This window comes from Clarias gariepinus, chromosome 7 (genome assembly GCF_024256425.1).
Source record: "Clarias gariepinus isolate MV-2021 ecotype Netherlands chromosome 7, CGAR_prim_01v2, whole genome shotgun sequence".
NCBI classification, from domain to species: domain Eukaryota; kingdom Metazoa; phylum Chordata; class Actinopteri; order Siluriformes; family Clariidae; genus Clarias; species Clarias gariepinus.
Genome location: NC_071106.1, coordinates 22,864,282 through 22,883,757, shown reverse-complemented (window position 1 = coordinate 22,883,757; position 19,476 = coordinate 22,864,282). Strand labels below are relative to the sequence as shown.

At 37.3% G+C, this 19,476-nt stretch overlaps 1 protein-coding gene across 1 annotated transcript in view; it reads left to right on the top strand.

The window, feature by feature from the left end:
• chd2 (chromodomain helicase DNA binding protein 2) overlaps positions 1 to 19,476 on the top strand; it is a 186,769-nt gene that overhangs the window by 122,277 nt on the left and 45,016 nt on the right. The window contains exons 19-27 of the mRNA XM_053499720.1: positions 6,503 to 6,574; positions 6,805 to 6,954; positions 7,048 to 7,196; positions 7,317 to 7,413; positions 14,968 to 15,060; positions 15,147 to 15,317; positions 16,489 to 16,664; positions 17,383 to 17,424; positions 17,599 to 17,738. Coding sequence (XP_053355695.1) covers positions 6,503 to 6,574; positions 6,805 to 6,954; positions 7,048 to 7,196; positions 7,317 to 7,413; positions 14,968 to 15,060; positions 15,147 to 15,317; positions 16,489 to 16,664; positions 17,383 to 17,424; positions 17,599 to 17,738 — 1,090 coding nt within the window. The remainder of the gene's footprint in view (positions 1 to 6,502; positions 6,575 to 6,804; positions 6,955 to 7,047; positions 7,197 to 7,316; positions 7,414 to 14,967; positions 15,061 to 15,146; positions 15,318 to 16,488; positions 16,665 to 17,382; positions 17,425 to 17,598; positions 17,739 to 19,476) is intronic.

Sequence of the window (19,476 nt, the reverse complement as noted above, 5' to 3'; positions counted from 1 at the left end):
TTAAGAATTGTGATCCTCTTTTAATTTCCTACGTACTCTAATCGGCGCTCAACCACATGCATAAAGTTTTCCAAAGCGCACAGGCAGAAGTAATGATTATAAATATGTCGGGAAAAACAGCAAGGAGACTGAATCTGACCAATTTAATAATTTATCGATAAATTAGTGATTTATTTGGTTTCGGCTGTGATGAAGGTGATCATGTCATCTCGTTGTCTCTAATAATTCTCTAATTCTCTAATCTCGTTGTCTCTAATGGAAAATTTTGTTTTCCATTAGTTAATATAAAAGCAGATATTTCGCTTTCTCTAAGTATATATTTTTCACGTCTGTTAGGCAAGTATACACAAGTTTTGGTTCATTTTCTGACGCTCAAGTTCACCAACTCATAAGGCTCATAAGGCTATGTAGTTTATATAGTATTACTATATAGTTTTTGACCATTAATCTGGCAAAGATTGACATTTACTTTGCCTAAATTCGATGCAAATAAGAAATGCCTATATTTAATTAAAATTGATAGAGCGCAACTGGGGTCATTATTTATTAAAGAAAAATAAAATGATCATAACAGCCTACTGCATTTCGTTTTTACAATAACGCAAACACACAAGTGGGGCTGAATGACAACGACATCTGCGGATGCAGTAGCACATCCTGACAATGTTTTTATTTATGGTCATTTAGTTTAATTTATTTCAGTTAATAAATCTACTACAAATTTAAAGAACACAAAATAAAACCCTACATGTGTAGCTTTTCTAATTACACATAATAAAATATAAAGACTCTGTGTTGAACGTTGCTTAAATTTGATCCTAAAAAAATGTAATTTAATTTAAATTCTAAATTTGTACGGTGATTATGGATTTGTTTAATTACAATGTTTTACTTGATTTTATCTGCAACTATGTGCGGCTCTAGACGAGCTGCGGCTCATTAATCCTGAAGAGAATTAACCGAGGCCTTAGTCTATAGTTATATAGCGCCACTCAGCGGTAAAAGACAGGAAACGCACATACCCAAATGCTGCCGCCGTGAGGCACGGCGGTAAAAGTAGAATATCGCCTGTCTACCATCTGTATGTGAATTTCCTCATTGGTGATATTAAAAGCACTCAGGGGAGAGAGTCGAAATACAGATTGAGCCAGTGGGAAATACGATATGAGCATATGAGTGTCTGATTTGAAGCGAGCAAAAAATAAAATCTTGGCACAGAACAGTTTTTACCACTTCGTGTCCACAAAGTAAACTGAATAGGCTGTTTAGGTCTTCCTCCATTTTACAGCCTCCATTTTACACACCATGTGAGTGACAATGAAATGACTGAGTTGTATGACTAAAACATTTGCTTAATCTCATCCCTGATTTTTGAATTAATAGTGTTTTGATTATATTTATATACACACACATACAGATCTGGCCTTTAAAAACGCACGTTTTCGGAAAAGGGATCCCACGACTTGCCGCGGTTGCGCGCGGCAAGCTGTGAAAATGCCCTTCAATACCTGTAGGGGGCAGTCGTGTTTCAGTCTAAAGTATTGTGTGTCTACTGAAGCCGAAAAATGTTATGTCTCTTAGGCGCCCATTGACAGCAAGCGACAGAGCTCATAAACGTGTCAAGCTCAAACTGTTATGTATTTATTCATCATTTTCATTCAGAATTATTATTATTAGTAGTAGTAGTTCTCCGAATTTATTATTATTATTATTATTATTGTAACGCACCCGCGCGTGTGCAAAAGGACTACAAATGTATGATGTTAGCCTATAACAGTATTGTTTTATTGTTTTTATGCGCTTTAAACGCAGATGGGTACTGGTGGCTCAGTGGTAGGTGATTCGCCCGCCATGCGGGAGACCCGGTTCGATTCCCAGCCAGTGCTCAATATGCTGGTACTATTCGCTAAAATGCCATAGATATAGCCATTACATTATCAACTTATGCTTCAGTACTAAATGCATGTTTGCAATTGAGAATTTTTTTTTGCTTAAGCTATGAAACACATTAGCACTCACCTCACAGTTGCTATAATTTAATGATTATCATAAGCAAAAAGTGTAAAACAAAGGATTCACATTTTTTACATTTTCAGCGGGATTCGAACCAGGGTCTGGACGATTTTATAGGATATACGGATATTATACGGATATTATTTAAGCAACGCCACACCACGTGGAAAGCGGCAAAAATGCTTCAATTTCATTGGCTGTCACTGAGTGTCAGCTATTCACGACTGGCCCCCGCGGAACACAGAATCCCCTGGCTTTGACTGCGCTTTCTCCATTCGTTATTACAGAGGCGGACTGGGACCAAAAAGTGGCCCTGGACTTCCTGGCCCACAGCAGCCCACACCATAATACATTGGCTCATTAATGTAGAGATACATTTTTAACACCAGTTACTAGTATAAAAATATAACACAATACAGAAATCAATGCTATTTAAACATGTTATTTGAAGTATCACTGAACATATATTGGGTCAAAGAAACGAAAAAAAAAGAACATCAAGACAAACAACATATAAATCTATAAAGACAATATTTTAAAAGGAATGGCAATAAAACTGAACAGGTAAGCTGAAATAAAATCAGTAGCAGCAGTAGCTCACGCTAGTAAACTAGTTACTTATTTTAATTATTATGGTAGTCAATATTAACACGAAATAATGCTGAGAAACATTATTTCAATTAATATTGACCACCATAATAATTACTAGCACAAGTTAATGCTGCTACTAATTTTATTCTGTTTGATTGCCGTTCTTTTTACTTGGCTCTGGTAGATCAGGGGAGACGTGTTGGTCATCATCAGCATGTATTATGATGTGGGATGTGGTGCGCTGCTGGGTCCAGCCTCACTGTCCCTGACCTGTTATAGGCAGAATCTGTTTTATTGAAGCATTTCACAGCATTTACCTCTAAAGCTTTTTCTTATTTTCGCGTAACCTTTTCCTCTTCTACCTTTTCATTCATGGAAATTATTATTAATTTGCTCAGAAAATTCGCTGCATCGAGAAAGGATAAATATCTAAAAATTGCCCACGTGTGTGGACAAAGAATACAAAAGTGTATAATCTTTAATAAAGTTAGCCTAATACAATATTGTTTCCAATGCTGAAGCAAACATGATTTTGTTTTAGTCTATTCATTGAATACAACGCGACAGCGCGCTCCGAGGTGAAGCGCACCCACAGTTACTGTAATCCCCCATCTCACCTTTACTACAGGTGTGAAGTCATCAAACCGGTTTCGCTGCTGGGGGAATTCACAGAATTGGGGGTTTTAAAACAAATTAACAAGACCGAGCAGACTTCAGACAGGGGGTTTGGTTGGTTAGAAGTGGCGCTGACGGGGGTGGGGCGGGAGGGAGTCTCGCCCGGGGAGCAATTCAGTGTAGAACCGCCACTGCCTATTTTCCACCACATCACATACTTCCCTGATCTCGGACTAAACTCCGCGCTTTGCTTTTATAATGTGGAGCAAGCCCGAGATCATATTAACGTAGCATTCATCATTCAAAGTTATTCATATCAGTGTATAGTAAGTATGATTTGAAAAGTGCTATAACTCCACCTGCTACAGTTTCAGCCCAGTGGAACAATCTGACTACATGTGAAGTGCCATGAAAAAGTATTTGCCCCTTCCTATTTTTTTTCTTTGCATATTTGTCACATTTGTATAGGTGGAATTTCACCTAAACACTTTAGGTGAGAACGTATATGTTAATATGTATAGGTGAGAACAGCTGATTCACACTTGGGGAGAGTGAATAATTTGCATTTGAATGTTGTCTGGCATTGTAAGCACACGCAGTGACACTAAAAGAACAATAGGATTAATAGGAATAGGAGGCACTAAAGAGGAGGATTTTAATTTAGACTATAACAAAATTAACCTGCGTCTATTTTTAGGCGTGCCAGCTGCCACTTTTTAGTCTTATAATGCCCACATGACATGCTGGTACAGAGCTGGACATAGCTCATCCATGCCAATGATCCCGGGTTTGCACCCCGCGCTGTAAAATACGAGTACGACGGCCATCCGCGGACAGCAGCTCCTGCCTCCGTCCGCTCGCGCTGGCTCTTCTTTGAAGTTCCTGGGGCGCGTTCCATTTGCCCGTTTGCATGCCGCACTTCCCCATTGTGTGTGCGCGTCTCACTCACACCGCGTAGTAAAATCCACTGTAAACCAACAAACCCCGAGTATTTTATAGCGCGGATTGGAAGCCCGGGAATATTAGCAAGGAGAGCTCTTCTTCACTATTCGTGCCTAAATCCGCAGCCCCGCTTCTTCGCATATCTGAAGGAGAGGCCGCCTAACTAGTGAGCGAGGAGCGATATTGATTTGGGCGCACGCCGTGACAGGCTGAAAAAAAACTATTGTCCTCAAAAATGTAACAGATGAGGACTCTGATTAATGTGCAAAAACTATATAATAAAACTATATAAGACTACATGCCTTTATAAGACTCAACTTTTATTTAAGCGCACTCACAATAACGAAAAAACGTGATTTTATAAATGTTTGAAAGCAAATAAGCTGCGCTGTTCTGTATTGTTTTTGGTGAACTTGAGCGCGTCAGAAAATGAACGCAAATGTTTTTTTAAATGGTCAGAGTCAGTCTGCTTGCTGTTTTCCCGATGCGTTCATAATCATTAGTCTACTTCTGCCGGTGCGCTCTGGAAAACTTCATGTGTGCAGCTGAGCGCTGATTCAGACTACGTAGGAAATTAAAGAGGGTGATCACGATGCCGAATCGAAGTCCTGAGCCCAAACCTTATTTAAATTAAATTAACAAATACTATAAGTAAAAAAAACAATAGCCCACGTTTAGAAACCGTTTATAAATTCTTTCCGACATAAGTTGGCCCGGTGTTATGCGCAGAGCGCCGGGAGATTTCCTGAAGCTCCGAAATCACTGGGGCATTTTTTCTAAATAGATGCTATCGTTAATAACTGATGGAGGTTTTGGGCTGTATACACACGCATTTTTGAGGGGTTTAAAACGAATTAGTCCGAGCAGACCTACATGAAAGGTGAGAAGTGAGTAACTGCACGCGCTGTCGCGGTGTATATACTGTACAACATGCATTTATCAACCTTTTGATAAAAACGCTGCCTTTTGTAAAGTGAAAGTACTTTACAAAAGACAAACTACTTTATTTTAGTCATGAATTCACAATCACATCACATTCAAGCTATTATTTCCAGTCGTGGTTAAATTATGTATGAAATAATTATTAAATGCTGGACACAAACAGCAAATATGATGATTATTATAAAAAGGCCGAAGAAGTTCGTGGTCATAAAATAATATTTACTTAATAATATAATATATATAGTTCATTCATGTCTTCTGATGATGTCGACACATTTTTTACGTTTTAAATAAGATATGTTGGTATATTCACGAATCAGGACATTCGCATAGTTAAGACTACCAGATAGCCTACTATCAGGAAATTAAATTAATTTCAACACCATGTAAACCGAGACATTGCCATGTCTTTCACTGTTTTGTCCCTGTTAAAACATTACAAAAAATATATAGGAAACTTATTAAGAATTCTAAAGCACGAATTTGGGCATCTCAGTTCATCATTATGAAAAAAAATATGAAGCACATATACACACATTTATCATGAAAGATCTGTTGTAAAGCAAAATAAAATTCATGTTTGCTTCAGCATTGGAAACAATATTGTTTTAGACTAAGTAATTATACACAATTCTTCGTTGTACAGTACTTGGTCCGGCGTTTAAAATAAAGTCCTTCCATGTGCCATCTGGCGGATATTCAGTGAAGCACAACACATTTATTTAAATTCCCGAATGTTGCTTACAGCAAGTCGCGGCGCGCCGCGCACTAAATTGAGGCATCCCGCGGGAAAACACGCGCAGTCTTAATGGCCACATCTGTATATGATATGTATATATTTAGCATCTTTGTATAGTTGCTAAGATAGGAATTTGATGTTGGCTTCAGGCTGACTTGGGTGTCAGGCTTGCAGCGATGTATTGAATCATGTTCTTTTTGTCCAACAGGTTTTTATTTATTTATTTATTTTTTGTTTTTATGTGCACTATATTGGATAAGGCAACACTTGTGATAGGTGTAAAAAAAAATAAAATAAAAAGCTTCCTTGACTCTATAACCTATTTAGAGAACAAATTGACTAATTGGGTGATTTGTTATACTGGTGTTACGACCCCTTAGTCTAGGGTTCAGGGACGCAACAAAAGACAAAATAAAAAAGAACCTCTACAATCAGGTTTAAGTGTGCGTGGTCTTTTATTTTTGTTTTTTTTTCTCTTTTATGCACACACACACGCACTCACGCACACACACGAAGCTCTTGGCTTCAGGGTTGGGCCAAGGCCAAAACAATAAACAAAACCCTGTCTCTATCTCCTTCCGTAAGCTAACTAACCTGTAATTGAGGTCTCCCAACTTGCCATGGTGTTGACTTTTTGTTTATTTTTTGTAATATGTTTAGAGATTAGATGGGTCCATCAAGGGAGAACTTCGGAAACAAGCACTCGACCACTTTAATGCAGAGGGTTCAGAGGTATGTACCTAACTGGATGGCTCTGGTTTTACAAACATTTTTAGTGTAATTTTATTTTTCCTTACATCAGGGTAATATATTAATTGTACTAGTTAAACAATGTGTTTGCATTATAATATATAACTTTGGTTTACACTAGGAATAACAGAAAGGCATAAAAATCATTCATGAAAATTTAATAGGATTAAGTTGTTGCTGTGATTCTAGTGTCTAATTTTCCTTTGCTCTAGGACTTCTGTTTCCTTTTGTCTACACGTGCTGGAGGTCTGGGTATTAACTTGGCCTCAGCCGATACTGTAGTCATCTTTGACTCTGACTGGAACCCTCAAAATGACCTGCAGGCCCAGGCCAGAGCCCATAGAATAGGCCAAAAGAAACAAGTAATATTTCTAGTCTTAAAGCTTACAGAACACTTTTTCAAGAGAGAAATTGGTGTAGTAGTACACTAATGATAATCTTATTTTTCTGTTTAGGTGAATATTTATCGACTAGTCACAAAAGGCACTGTGGAGGAGGATATTATAGAAAGGGCAAAGAAAAAGATGGTGCTGGACCATCTCGTCATACAAAGGATGGACACCACCGGACGAACAATACTAGACAACACTTCGGGCAATTCAAAGTGAGCTTCTATTCTATATCTATTGTAGTGGAAAAAATGTGCTTTCCACTGAAATAAGTAAAAATAACTTTTAAATAAAATTGCCCATTTGTAGTCTTGATTTTCTTTTTGTATTTCTAGTTCAAATCCATTTAACAAGGAGGAGCTGGCAGCCATATTGAAGTTTGGTGCAGAAGATCTGTTTAAAGAACCAGAAGGAGAGGAATCAGAACCACAGGTATCAATTAACCAGTTTTGTGAAGAAATTAGGGACATCAATAAATCAATATTACAAGAGAGGGAGCCATGTTGTGATGAACATCAGCTGTGATATGGTAGTAGGCATGGGGGTGCAGCCCAAGTGCCAAAGGCATCACAGCCATGCTGATATTCAACACCATCTCAAGTGTAATATTGCTTTTATACAACAATTTCACAGTTATGATTTGTTTATTTTAAACTTAGTGTTAGTGATATTTTAAAGTTAGTGTAATAAATCCCTGTGAAAGTAGTTTTAAAATATCATATCCAGAAATAAAGAAAAAAGCAGTCAGGTGTTGGACAGTCATGCAAATATGCAAAAAAAAAGTTTATTTTTATATTTCCACTTAGTCTGAATATCAGCACATTTAATTTCTGGGTTTAATTTCAAAAATAGTGTTTAATTGAAAAGCTAGTGGGTTAGAATAGACAATCCCATGTCTCACACACCAAAAAGTGCCCTTGATCAAGGATTGGACAGCAATATGGGATTCAGCCTTGTTAGAAGCTAGTTAGCTTTGTTGATAGAAAGATGAATACATGCATAAAAACATACAGTGCCTTGCATATGTATTTTATATGGCACATAATTGTAAAGTGGAGGGTATATCATATATGGTTTTCAATTTTTTTTAGCTATTTTACAAATATATGAAAAGAGTGGCATGCATTTGTATTCAGCCCACCTGAGTCAATGCTAGAACCACCTTTTGCTACAATTACAGCTGTAAGTCTTATACATATAAGACTTATACTTATACATATATCGTATTAATACATTATAGCAAAAAGTTGATTTTTTTTCAAAAATCCAATTCAAAAGTGAAACTAATATACTGTAGATTCGGTACACACAGACGGATTTTAAAAATTGTTTATTTCTTTTAATTTTGATGATTATGGCTTACAGCTAATGAAAACCCAAAACTCATAATGTTGCATTTTAATCTGCTAATTAACACAAAACTCATGTTTCCCAAACCTTTAAATGGTCTCTGTCTGGTTCAGTAGGGCTGGCTATTTTCATAGTGCTGTGTCTAAGTATATTAATGAAAAATTAAATGGAAGAAAAAATGTGGTTTAAAAAAAAAAAAAAAAGGTGCACAAGGCACAGGGATAACCGCAGTCTTCAGAGGATTGTAAAACGAAGACCAGTCAAGAATTTGGGAACGATTCAGTGAAAGAAGTGCTTCAAGAGCCACAGACACATCTTACCTGGGTGAAGGACAAGAACTGGACTGTTGCTTAGTGGGCAAAATACTTTTTTCCGAGGAAAATAAATTTTGCATTTCATTGGGAAGGTACAGAATCCAAGTTGCTTGAGGTCCAGTGCAAAGTTTGCACAGTCAGTGGTTGTTTGGGGAACTATGTCATCTGCTGGTGTTGGTGTTGTTTTATCATGTAAGCAAAGCATGCTTCACTTGGAAAAGAACAGCATATACATATATACAGTGTGTGTATAGTGTACGCACAAATTGGTATATATACTGTGTGTGTATATATATATATATATATATATATATATATATATATATATTAAAATCATGGATGGTATTGTGTCTCAGGGCTCTTTGGATCACTGAAATGAATCTCAGACATGTGTGATAGAGTTTGCCAGATAAGCCCAATTAAAGGAAAAGTACCAAAGAAGGTTGTTCCACATTATTAAGTAGGCCACAGGTTTCGAGAAATATAGGAAAGAAAAAGGATCTCTCTGCTGCCGACAAGGTATAAAAACATTAGATATTTCATGAAAACTTAAGCGTGATTATCGTACTGTGAAGACATTTGTGGCTGATTCAGAGCACAGACAGGTTTGTGCAGATAAAGGCAGAATTAGGAAGGTTTCTGAAAGAAAAATTCATCGAATTAAGAGAGCAGCTGCTGAAAGGCCATTACAAAGTAGCAAACAGGTATTTAAGGCTGCTGGTGCCTCTGGAGTCCCGCAAACCTCAAGGTGTAGGATCTTTTAAAGGCTTACAGTTGTGCATAAACTTATTAGGCCACCCCTAATCAATGCTCACAAGCAGAAACAGTTGCAGTGGGCTCTGGCATACATAAAGACACATTTTTATACAGTCTTGTTTACTGAGGAGTGTCGTGCAACCCTGGATGGTCTAGATGGATGGATGGTTGGGCGATGGCCACCATGTCCCAACAAGGCTGCAACGTCAACAAGGAGGTGCCGGAGTCATGTTTTGGGCCGGAATCATGGGTAGGGAGTAGGGCCTTTTTAGGTTCCCTGAAGGTATGAAAATGTTCTCTGCAAAGTATATTGAATGACCACTTTCTTCTATGGTACAAAAAGAATAACTGTGCCTTCCATAGCAAAATCATCTTTATGCATGACAATGCACCATCTCATACTGCGAAGAATACCTCTGTGTCATTGGCTGCTATGGGAATAAAAGATGAGAAACTCATGGTGTGGCCACCATTCTCCCCTGACCTCAACCCCATTTAAAACCTCTGGAGCATCCTCAAGCAAAAGGTCTATGAGGGTGGGAGGTGGTTCGCATCAAAACAGCAGCTTTGGAAGGCTATTATGAAATCCTGCAAAGTAATTCAAGCAGAAACTGTCCAAAAACTCACATGTTCAATGGATGCAAGAATTGTGAAGGTGATATCAAAGAAGGGGTCCTATGTTAAGATGTAACATGCCCTGTTAGGATGTTTTTGATTTAAATAGCTTTTGATTTCAGTAAATTTGACCTCCTAAAGCTGCAAATTCAACAAAAGCCCATTTTCAGTTCTTTACAACCTATAAAATGTTTTAGGGCTGCTGTGCAAAATAATTTGGAACAGTACATTTTCTGTTTTTTTAATTTTTGAAATAAATATTATCATTAGGACGTTTGTTTAATAAAATTAAAATTTTACCCTAATGGTTGATGACATAAAAATTATACTGACTGTCATTTGCATTTACTAATTATGAAAATCAAAGAAAGATATCATTTGCGTAATAATTTGGAACATGGTGTATTTTATATATATATATATGTGTGTGTGTGTGTTTGTGTTTGTGTGTGTGTATGTATTTATATACACACACTAATATATAATTATTATAATAAAAAAAAAATTAAACATTAGAAAACAGATTGAAACAGTTACTCAGTAGTTTAGTAGTATTTTCACCAAATACTTTTTTTACTCTTACTTCTACTCACTCCTGACAGATAAGAACAACTGAGATAGGTTCACACCTGGGGAGGGGTAAATTATTTGCATTTGAATGTTGTCTGACATTGTAAAGCATACACGGTAACACAAAAACAACCTAAAATAAATAGGAATAAGAGGCCCTGATTATACTGCATAAATAGTATTTAGTACAACAAAAATCCTTTGCACTCTGGAAAACGGTGTGCGTTTGAGCGCTGATTAGACTACGTTAAAAAATAAAAGAGGAGTATCCCCATGCCGGCACAACACCCGAGCCCAAACGTCATTTAAATTAAATTAAAGTAACAATAGCACAAGATTAGAAAAGCATTTTTATTTAGACTATAAAAAATCCTGCATCTATTATTAGGCGTGCCAGCTGCCACTTTTTATTTAAAAGTTTTCAATTTAAATCTTATAATGCTCGCATGACATCAAACATTCTCCATCTTAAAATTTTAACTATTTAAACCATTAAAACATATATTTTACTATTTTACCTATTACTTTTTTTATTTACTTTAAAATAACATTAGGAACAAGAACAATAAAACCTTTTAAAATATTATAACCCGTGCCCATCAATCTAACGATCAGTATGCTAAAGAAACTCCCAGGTGGGAAGTTATTATTAAGGACAAAACAACCTTTTTCATGTTCATTGTATACAAGTATACAAGTACTCAGATGTGAAAATTATCATCACTGTAGTATTTCTTCGATACAACATATGACTTTTTTATGAACTAAGCTCTAATTCTATTCAATAACTGTGGCAAATTAAAATGTCACTTTGCACCCCCTGGCAGTAATTTCATAAATTACTTTGAAATGTGACTGATTTATTTTGCAGTACCCAATGCACTACAACATAGAATGGACAAGACAATTTAAAAAGAAAGTAATTAGCCACCTTGGTTGAGGTGAGTGCCACCATCATCTGACCGAGGTACATTTTGGGACAAGGAGTCCAATAGAATGCCTCAGGGCACTCTCTAGAAGTCATTCCTGTCATAAACCCCACCAAAAGGCACTACTCCGGAGCGTCATCAGAGTGGCTTCCCACCAGAGTGGCTGTGGTGCGAGTACTTTAAGCAGGGTGTTAGGGAAAACAGGATACCTCCTATCTCAGGAGGTGGGGAGAGTTCCTCGAAGTCGGACGGAAGGTCCTTAAATCCGGGCACTCATCTCATTTGTTTTTTTTAGAATTCAGCTGGTAGGGTGTCAGGTTACAAAATCTAACAGCTGTAAATATTTTGAATAACCTGTGATGTAACCTTCAACTGTTAACTCACTATCTAACTCTCTTTTGCACCTCCTGTTACAATCTGGAATTGAAATTGATCAAGGAACATGTCACATTTTTCTGAAGGTTGAGGGCGTTTTGATTTACAGTATATAGTTGTTTATAAAATTATCTAAAACTAAACTACTGGTAAATTACACAAACAAGTTTTTATACTGTTAATTGCTCTGTCAGAATACATTTTTCTTTAAAATTCCCCATGCTGGAAATTTTTTTCCAGATTTTTCCCCTTGGTGAGTTTGTTTGAGTCATGGTAAACTTTTCATTGCCTTATTAGCAGATAATTTATTATTTGTTTGCTTTATATAAGTAGAAGATACTTTTGTTGTTGCAGCATGATTACTTATTAGTGTAGTATCATACAGACAATCTGTAGTCTTTGAGTCCTTTTAAAACAAGAAAATAGGAGAACTAGATAAAGATGTAATTGAATTGTACCAAGAATACTGTTTTGTGCCTACTTTTATATCCCAATTTATTTATTTCAATATTTTCCTAGTCTGTGACCTATAGGATTTGGAAACTGTAGAGGGATCTGTTCCTGGATTTAGGGTGCTCCTTCAATTGTTTAAGATCCTTGTAGGATGGACGCAGTAAGGAAGAAGTTCTCAAAGAATTTAGGACTGTGTGCCTTTTAGCTGTATATATTGACCAATATAATAGGAAATATAATGTGAGGAAAACAAGTATTATAATTAAGTAGTATTGTATTATTACAGACAGTTATTACTCACCTAGTGTAAACAATGCAGAGAACTTGTTGTCTAGACAGTTGTCCAGTCGGGCCAAAAGTTTTGAGAATTACATAACTATTGGAAATTGAAAAAGTTGCTGATTTAAGTTTTTATAATAGCAATTTGCATATACTCCAGAATGTTATGAAGAGTGATTAGATAAATTGCATAGTCCTTCTTTGCCATGAAAATTAACTTCCAAATCCCAAAAAAACCTTTCCACTGCATTTCATTGCTGTCATTAAAGGTCCTGCTCAGATCATTTCAGTAATTGTCTTGTTAACTTAGGTGAGAATGTTGAGGAGCACAAGGCTGAAGATCATTATGTCAGGCTGATTGGTGTCAAGAAGGGCAACAAAAAAGCCACTTCTCTCCAAAAAAAACATCAGGGACAGATTGATCTTTTGCAGAAAGTATGGTTAATGGACTGCTGAGGACTAGCGCAAAGTCATATTCTCCGATGCCTCTTTCCGATTGTTTGGGGCATCTGGAAAAAGGCTTGTCCGGAGAAGAAAAGGTAAGTGCTACCATCAGTCCTGTGTCATACCAACAGTAAAGCATCCTGAGACCATTCATGTATGGGGTTGCTTCTCATCCAAGGGAGTGGGCTTACTTACAATTTTGCTCAAAAACACAGCCATGAATAAAGAATGGTACCAAAACACCCTTCAACAGCAACTTCTTCCAACAATTTAACAACAGTTTGGTAAAGAACAATGCATTTTCCAGCATGATGGAGCACCATGCCATTAGGCAAAAGTGATAACTAAGTGGCTCGGGGACCAAACCGTTGAAATTTTGGGTCCATGGCCTGGAAACTCCCCAGATCTTAATCCCATTGAGAACTTGTGGTCAATCCTCAAGATGCGGGTGGACAAACAAAAACCTACTAATTTCGACAAACTCCAAGTGATTGTGAAAGAATGGGTTGATATCAGTCAGGATTTGGCACAAAAGTTGATTGAGAGCATGCCCAGTCGAATTGCAGTTTAGCAGAAAATTTTGTGAAAACTAATATTTTTGTCATTCTCAAAACCTTTGGCCACGACTGTATAATTTCATGCCATTGGTGGAAAAGATCTCCTGTGGCACTCTGTAGAACTCTTGGTAGTAATTAGTCTCTGGCTAAATTTGCTCCTCTGGTCGGAGAGCACACTGAATAGCGGGTAAGAAGGATTGTTCAGGATTGATTTAATTTTGGACAGAATCCACCTCTTTGCCACAACCTCAACAGAGTCAATCTTCATGCCTAGCACAGATCCAGCCCTTTTAATAAGCTTGTCCGGTCTAATTTTGTCAGATGCTTTTGTATTAAACCCTAAGATACCACTGCATAAAAAAATAAAACTCAAACTAGCCGCAACAGATTCGTAGAACATACGAAGGATGGTGTTGCAGATGTTAAAGGACCTGAGCCTTTGCAGAAAATAAAATCTCTGTCCTTTCTTGTAAAGTGCCGTTGTTTTAAGTGACCAGTCCAGTTTGTTGTCGAGATGGACTTCAAGATATTTGTATTCTGAGACCATGTTCACTATCTCCGACTGGACAGATACAGGAGTTACAGTACTTCAAAAAAAATGCAGAGGATAGGGTTAGATAGAGGCAGATGATTCGCTATGGCAACCGCTGAAAGGAAACAGCTGAAAGACGAAGAAGAAGAAGACAGACTGGTAATCAGGAAAAAAGTCTTCCTTCATATCTTATCGGGAATGTTTAGAGTCCTACGCACAATCGGGTCTCTAATGCCAGCTGGCGTGCAATCAGCTGTTCCCTGATGTACTGTATATAAAGGAACCGGTTCCATGCTGCTGCGCACTGATACCATGTTTGGAAGTTTCTGCCATTCATCTTGTTAAAATGGTTCATCATCAACCAAGTTTGGATGAGCAAGCATTGGTGTACAGCTATTTTCAAGTCTATCCAGAAATGCTCTTCTGGGTTCAGGTCCAAACTCTGGTGTCTTGGTTGTTAGCACTGTAACATTCAAACATTCAAGGTTTGAATCTTGCAGGGTTTTAATCTGAATTTTGTGCACACAGAGTAAGGAAGCAAGTGGCCACTTGATTTAGAAAGCCTTGTGTTGTGCACTTACTTCTGCCAGCATTAACTTTACATGCTGCTGCTAGGTTAAGGTGCAGTTTGCAGCATACTATGACCATGCTTGCTGTTACAGCTCCTAGCCTTATTCAGCTTGGTTGCAATCATGCTTAATATTAGAGTATTTAAATGCCAGACCTTATTCTGTTATAATGGTTATGGGAAGATTTTTAATGTGTTATGAAAATGCAAAAGTGACCAAGTATTTTAATGTTTTTATCTCTAGGAAATGGACATTGATGAGATTTTGAGACTTGCTGAAACAAGGGAAAGTGACCAAGGTTCCAGTGCCACAGATGAGCTTCTGTCCCAATTTAAGGTATTTTGCAAAATTTTTACAGGACGTGATTAATTTAATAATTTTAAAGTATTGAACGTTTCTCAATAAACTGCCTACTCTGGCAGGTGGCTAACTTCACCATGGACGAGAGTACACCAGAGCTGGAGGAGAAGCCCATGCGGAACTGGGATGAGATCATTCCAGAAGATCAGAGAAGACGGGTGGAAGAGGAGGAAAAGCAGAAGGAGATGGAAGACATTTACATGTTGCCACGGAGCAGAAGCTCAAATAAAAAAGTATGTTGTCTTCAAACTTTTATAGTGGAACTGTATATAAGTGGCTTATATACAGTTATAAGAGTACTTTTAGAGGAGCTTTGATAAAACTGCTCTATTTAGTTTCGGATCAGTGTCCTCTAATGTCACCGAAAAGTTTGTAAATAATTAATTTGTTCTCCTCCTGCCTTTTTTTTTTAATCCATATCTTACTTTGATGCATAAATCGATTGATACTGTTAATCTATATCTATAATATAGATATGACAGTAACATATGTACACACATGCATATAAATGGCTGAACATGCGATTATCACACTTATATAGACCTTCCCCAAACTTTTGCTACAACAATGGAAGCACACTGTAATGGCATTGCATGTTGTAGCATTAAGCATTCTCTGGTTTAGGTTGACCCTTATTTTTCCACACGCAAGATTGTACTATTTCCTGATTAAACAATATGGTGCCACCAAGTACAAAGGATGAAGAAGGGTTATTCAGTGCAGTCTTTGTTTAATATGTTGTAAACTCTGTATTATGTTCTGATAATTCATATTAAAATGTTTTAAACGGTAAGGACTATTTTTAGTTTGCATTATTTAGATGAGCATTTTTTTTATTTAAAAATGGGACGGTTAGGAAATCTAGGCTTTGATGATTACTGGGATCACTGAGAATAGTACTGTGATAACATTTTTAGTATAGTGCCTGAGCAGTGGGGCCACAAGCTTTATAATAATCCTCATGTAATAGAATAGGATGTTCAACAGGCAGATATGCCTATGATATATGTGGTTGTTTTTAGAATTTCTGACAAAATCCAGTCATGGTTTCTTTTGCCTAAATTTAATAAATAAAAAAAATGCTGCCTGAATGGAGCATACAGCTCATTCCATTCAACTGCTGTGTTATAAGTGTACACACCCACAAGAGAGTGTTTAAGCAAATAAAAAAAGATAAATTAAGTGTGTGCAAAAAACTTTGTGTCAATCAAGTACATGTTAACTTTTATCAGTGATGTACCTACTGTATTTCAGCAAAATGGAATATTTCAGGTTTAAAAGACTTGCATTATGCTGCCATAATTGTTACTGGTGTTACATGATGCATATTATGAGACCAAACAGTACATACAGACATTTGTGTATCGTGATGTATTGAATTTCATTTTTTGTTACTCTTCTCAGGCACAGGCAAATGACAGTGACAGTGATGTTGGTTCAAAGCTCAAGCTGAAGAGCCAGTCATCAGGTTCTGAAAGTGAGACAGATGACAGTGAAGATGATAAGAAGCCTAAGCGGCGGGGTCGGCCACGTGCACGTAAAAACAATGTGGAGGGCTTTACAGATGCTGAGATTCGCAGGTAATATATTAGTCTGTCCGTGTGTAGTCTAGTATTCAGTACATTAGATTACAACAGCACTAGACATTTTATGAGCTCATTTAGTGATGTGTATAAATTTCTCACTTTATATTAGGGCTATCAGATATTAACGTGTTAACGCATGTGAATAGTCTAGAAATATATCACATTAGTATTTTAACGCAAATTAATCATGTGACCAAGTTTGACACTGATGGCCAAAATTACAGCACAGTTACTGACTGAGTGCTACAATGGCACGTTTAACACCAGGTGTGCTGCACAGCAAGTTTCATTTTGAAAAGCTTAGGCACTAGGTTGTTGATTTTTGGATCTGAGGATCCAGGTTTGAGCTTTGTCGTCTGTGGGTTGCCACACCTCTTACTAACCAGGTTCTATTTGAGAGATGTTAATGTAAAACATTTGTTAAATGTTTACTATTTGAGATATTATTAAACTGCTTGAATCTGTTTTCTCTAACCAGTTTGTCATGCATTTCTTTATTCCAACATTGTGTAATTAATTAATGGTTGATCATGATTAATCACAAGCATTGGTTAATTAACTTAGTTTTTTAATCGAACAAACTGCACTACTTTATTTGTACAATTTTATAGTTCTTTAAACTGCTTTGTAACAACTTTTATGGTTAAAAGTGCGAAACAAATACATTTTAATTGAATTATTAAACTGAATTTTGGCTGATTTGTTTTAACAGGTTTATAAAAGCTTATAAGAAATTTGGTGCTCCTCTTGAAAGGTATGTTTTTTTTGTGACTACTAGGGTATTAAACATTGCAAATATGAGATGTAAGCTGAATACTAAATTCATAACCCAATATTGCTTCTTAAATAAGAGATTTTCCATATTTAAGTTTAAATACTTAATTTGAAGATTAACGTTTGTGATTCTGATTGATGGTATTGCTTTCAGGTTGGAGGCTATTGCACGTGACTCTGAGCTGGTGGACAAATCCATCGCAGATTTAAAGCGACTAGGAGAGCTGGTTCACACAACATGTGTAGCTGCAGTACAAGAGCATGAGGAACAATTGAAGGATAACCCCACTGAAGGTGTGTCTTCAAGCACCCTGAGTGTGTAATTGGTTTGTTGTACTAACTTTATTGTAACACTATTCTCACTCACACACACAGTCTCAACTGAAAGTTTTCAGACCATTTTCCACAATGTTGTTGTTTAAATCTTTTGCTGTTTTGTGAAGACATAACAACATAATCACTTAGTACTCGGTCAAAGGCCCTTTGTCAGTAATGACCACCTCATGTCTGCTTGTAAATGTTTGACACACCTTTCATTTGGAAGTTTCTAGTGCACAGACATTTTCAGTTTTTCCTGGAGATGCTCCGGACTCCTGGAGGGCCATTCCAGGACTTTCATAGACTTGTTCTTAAACCACTCCTGAGTTTTTTTTTTTTTTCCCTTCTTCTCTGAACTGAACTTTCTTGATGTTCTGAACTTAACATTTCTTGTTGTTCTGCTTTGACCTGAACTTTTGAACTGAAACTTGTTCTCTTGCCTGAGATCCTGAGCACTCTGGAGAATGTTCTCACTTAGGATAGCTCTTTAATTTACTGCATAAATTTTCTTATGCTCTGACTAATGTCCCAATCCCAGACAGAAAGACATCGTCACAGCATGATGCTGCCACTATCATGTCTAAATATAAGGATTGTTTTAAAAGGTAAGGTGTAGTTCCCAATTTCATGATTTCAAATAGTTAAAAAATAGATTTTGTTTCTCATGGTCTGAGAGTCCTTTGTGCTTTTTGGCAAAACCTCAGGTGGCTGTCATGTTACTATATTCAGGAATGGCTTCTGTCTGACCATTGTACCGTATAGGCCTGGTTGATGCAGTGCTACAGTGATGGCTGTCCTTCTGTAAGTCTCTCCTATCTCTGCAAGGGAACTCAGGATCTCATTTATAGTGATCCTTATGTTCTGAGTAATCAGGGATAAAGAGCTTTTATCAAAGAGGTAGCTCTGACCAAGGCCCTTCATCTCCAATTACACAGTTTGGTTCTGAAAGTCTGGCTGTTCCAAGTCTCTTTCATTTGAGAATTATGGTGGCTATTGTGCTCTTGGGCACTTTTCATGCTGCAATTGAAAGTTTCATGTATCCCTCCTCCTGAGATTCCTGGATTTGTTTTCACTCTGACATGCACAATCTACTGTGAGACCTCATATAGACATGTGTTTGCCATTCCTTATTATGTCCAATGAAGTAAATTAGGCGCTGAGGGACTCAATTAAATCAGCATCTCCATAAAGCTGGTCAGCGGAGGGACGCTGGGATGCGGGATGATGAGGGATGAAGTGCTCTAAAACTGCTGGCACTGACCTTGGACCTGATAAAACAGTGAACCAACACCAGCAGATGACATGGCTCCCCAAACCATTACTGACTGTGCAAACTTTGCTCTGGACATTAAACAACTTGGATTCTGTGCCTCTCCTCTCTTCCTTCAGACTCTGGCACCTTGATTTTCAAAAGAAATGCAAAATTTACTTTCATTTGAAAAGAGTACTTTGGCCCACTGAGCAACAGTTTTGTCCTTAGCCCAGGTACGATACCTCAGTGTGAAGGTTGTAGTCCATGTCCTGGATACGTCTATGCGTGGTGGCTTTTGAAGCACCGACTCCAGCTGCAGTCCACTTCTTAGTTAATAGACTACGTTTCACAATCTTCTTAAGGCTGCGGTTATCCTTGTTAGTTTCCCACCTTTTTCTGTTCAGGGTGTCAATGATCGTCTTCTGGACAAATGTCAAGTCAACAGTCTTCCCAATGATTGTA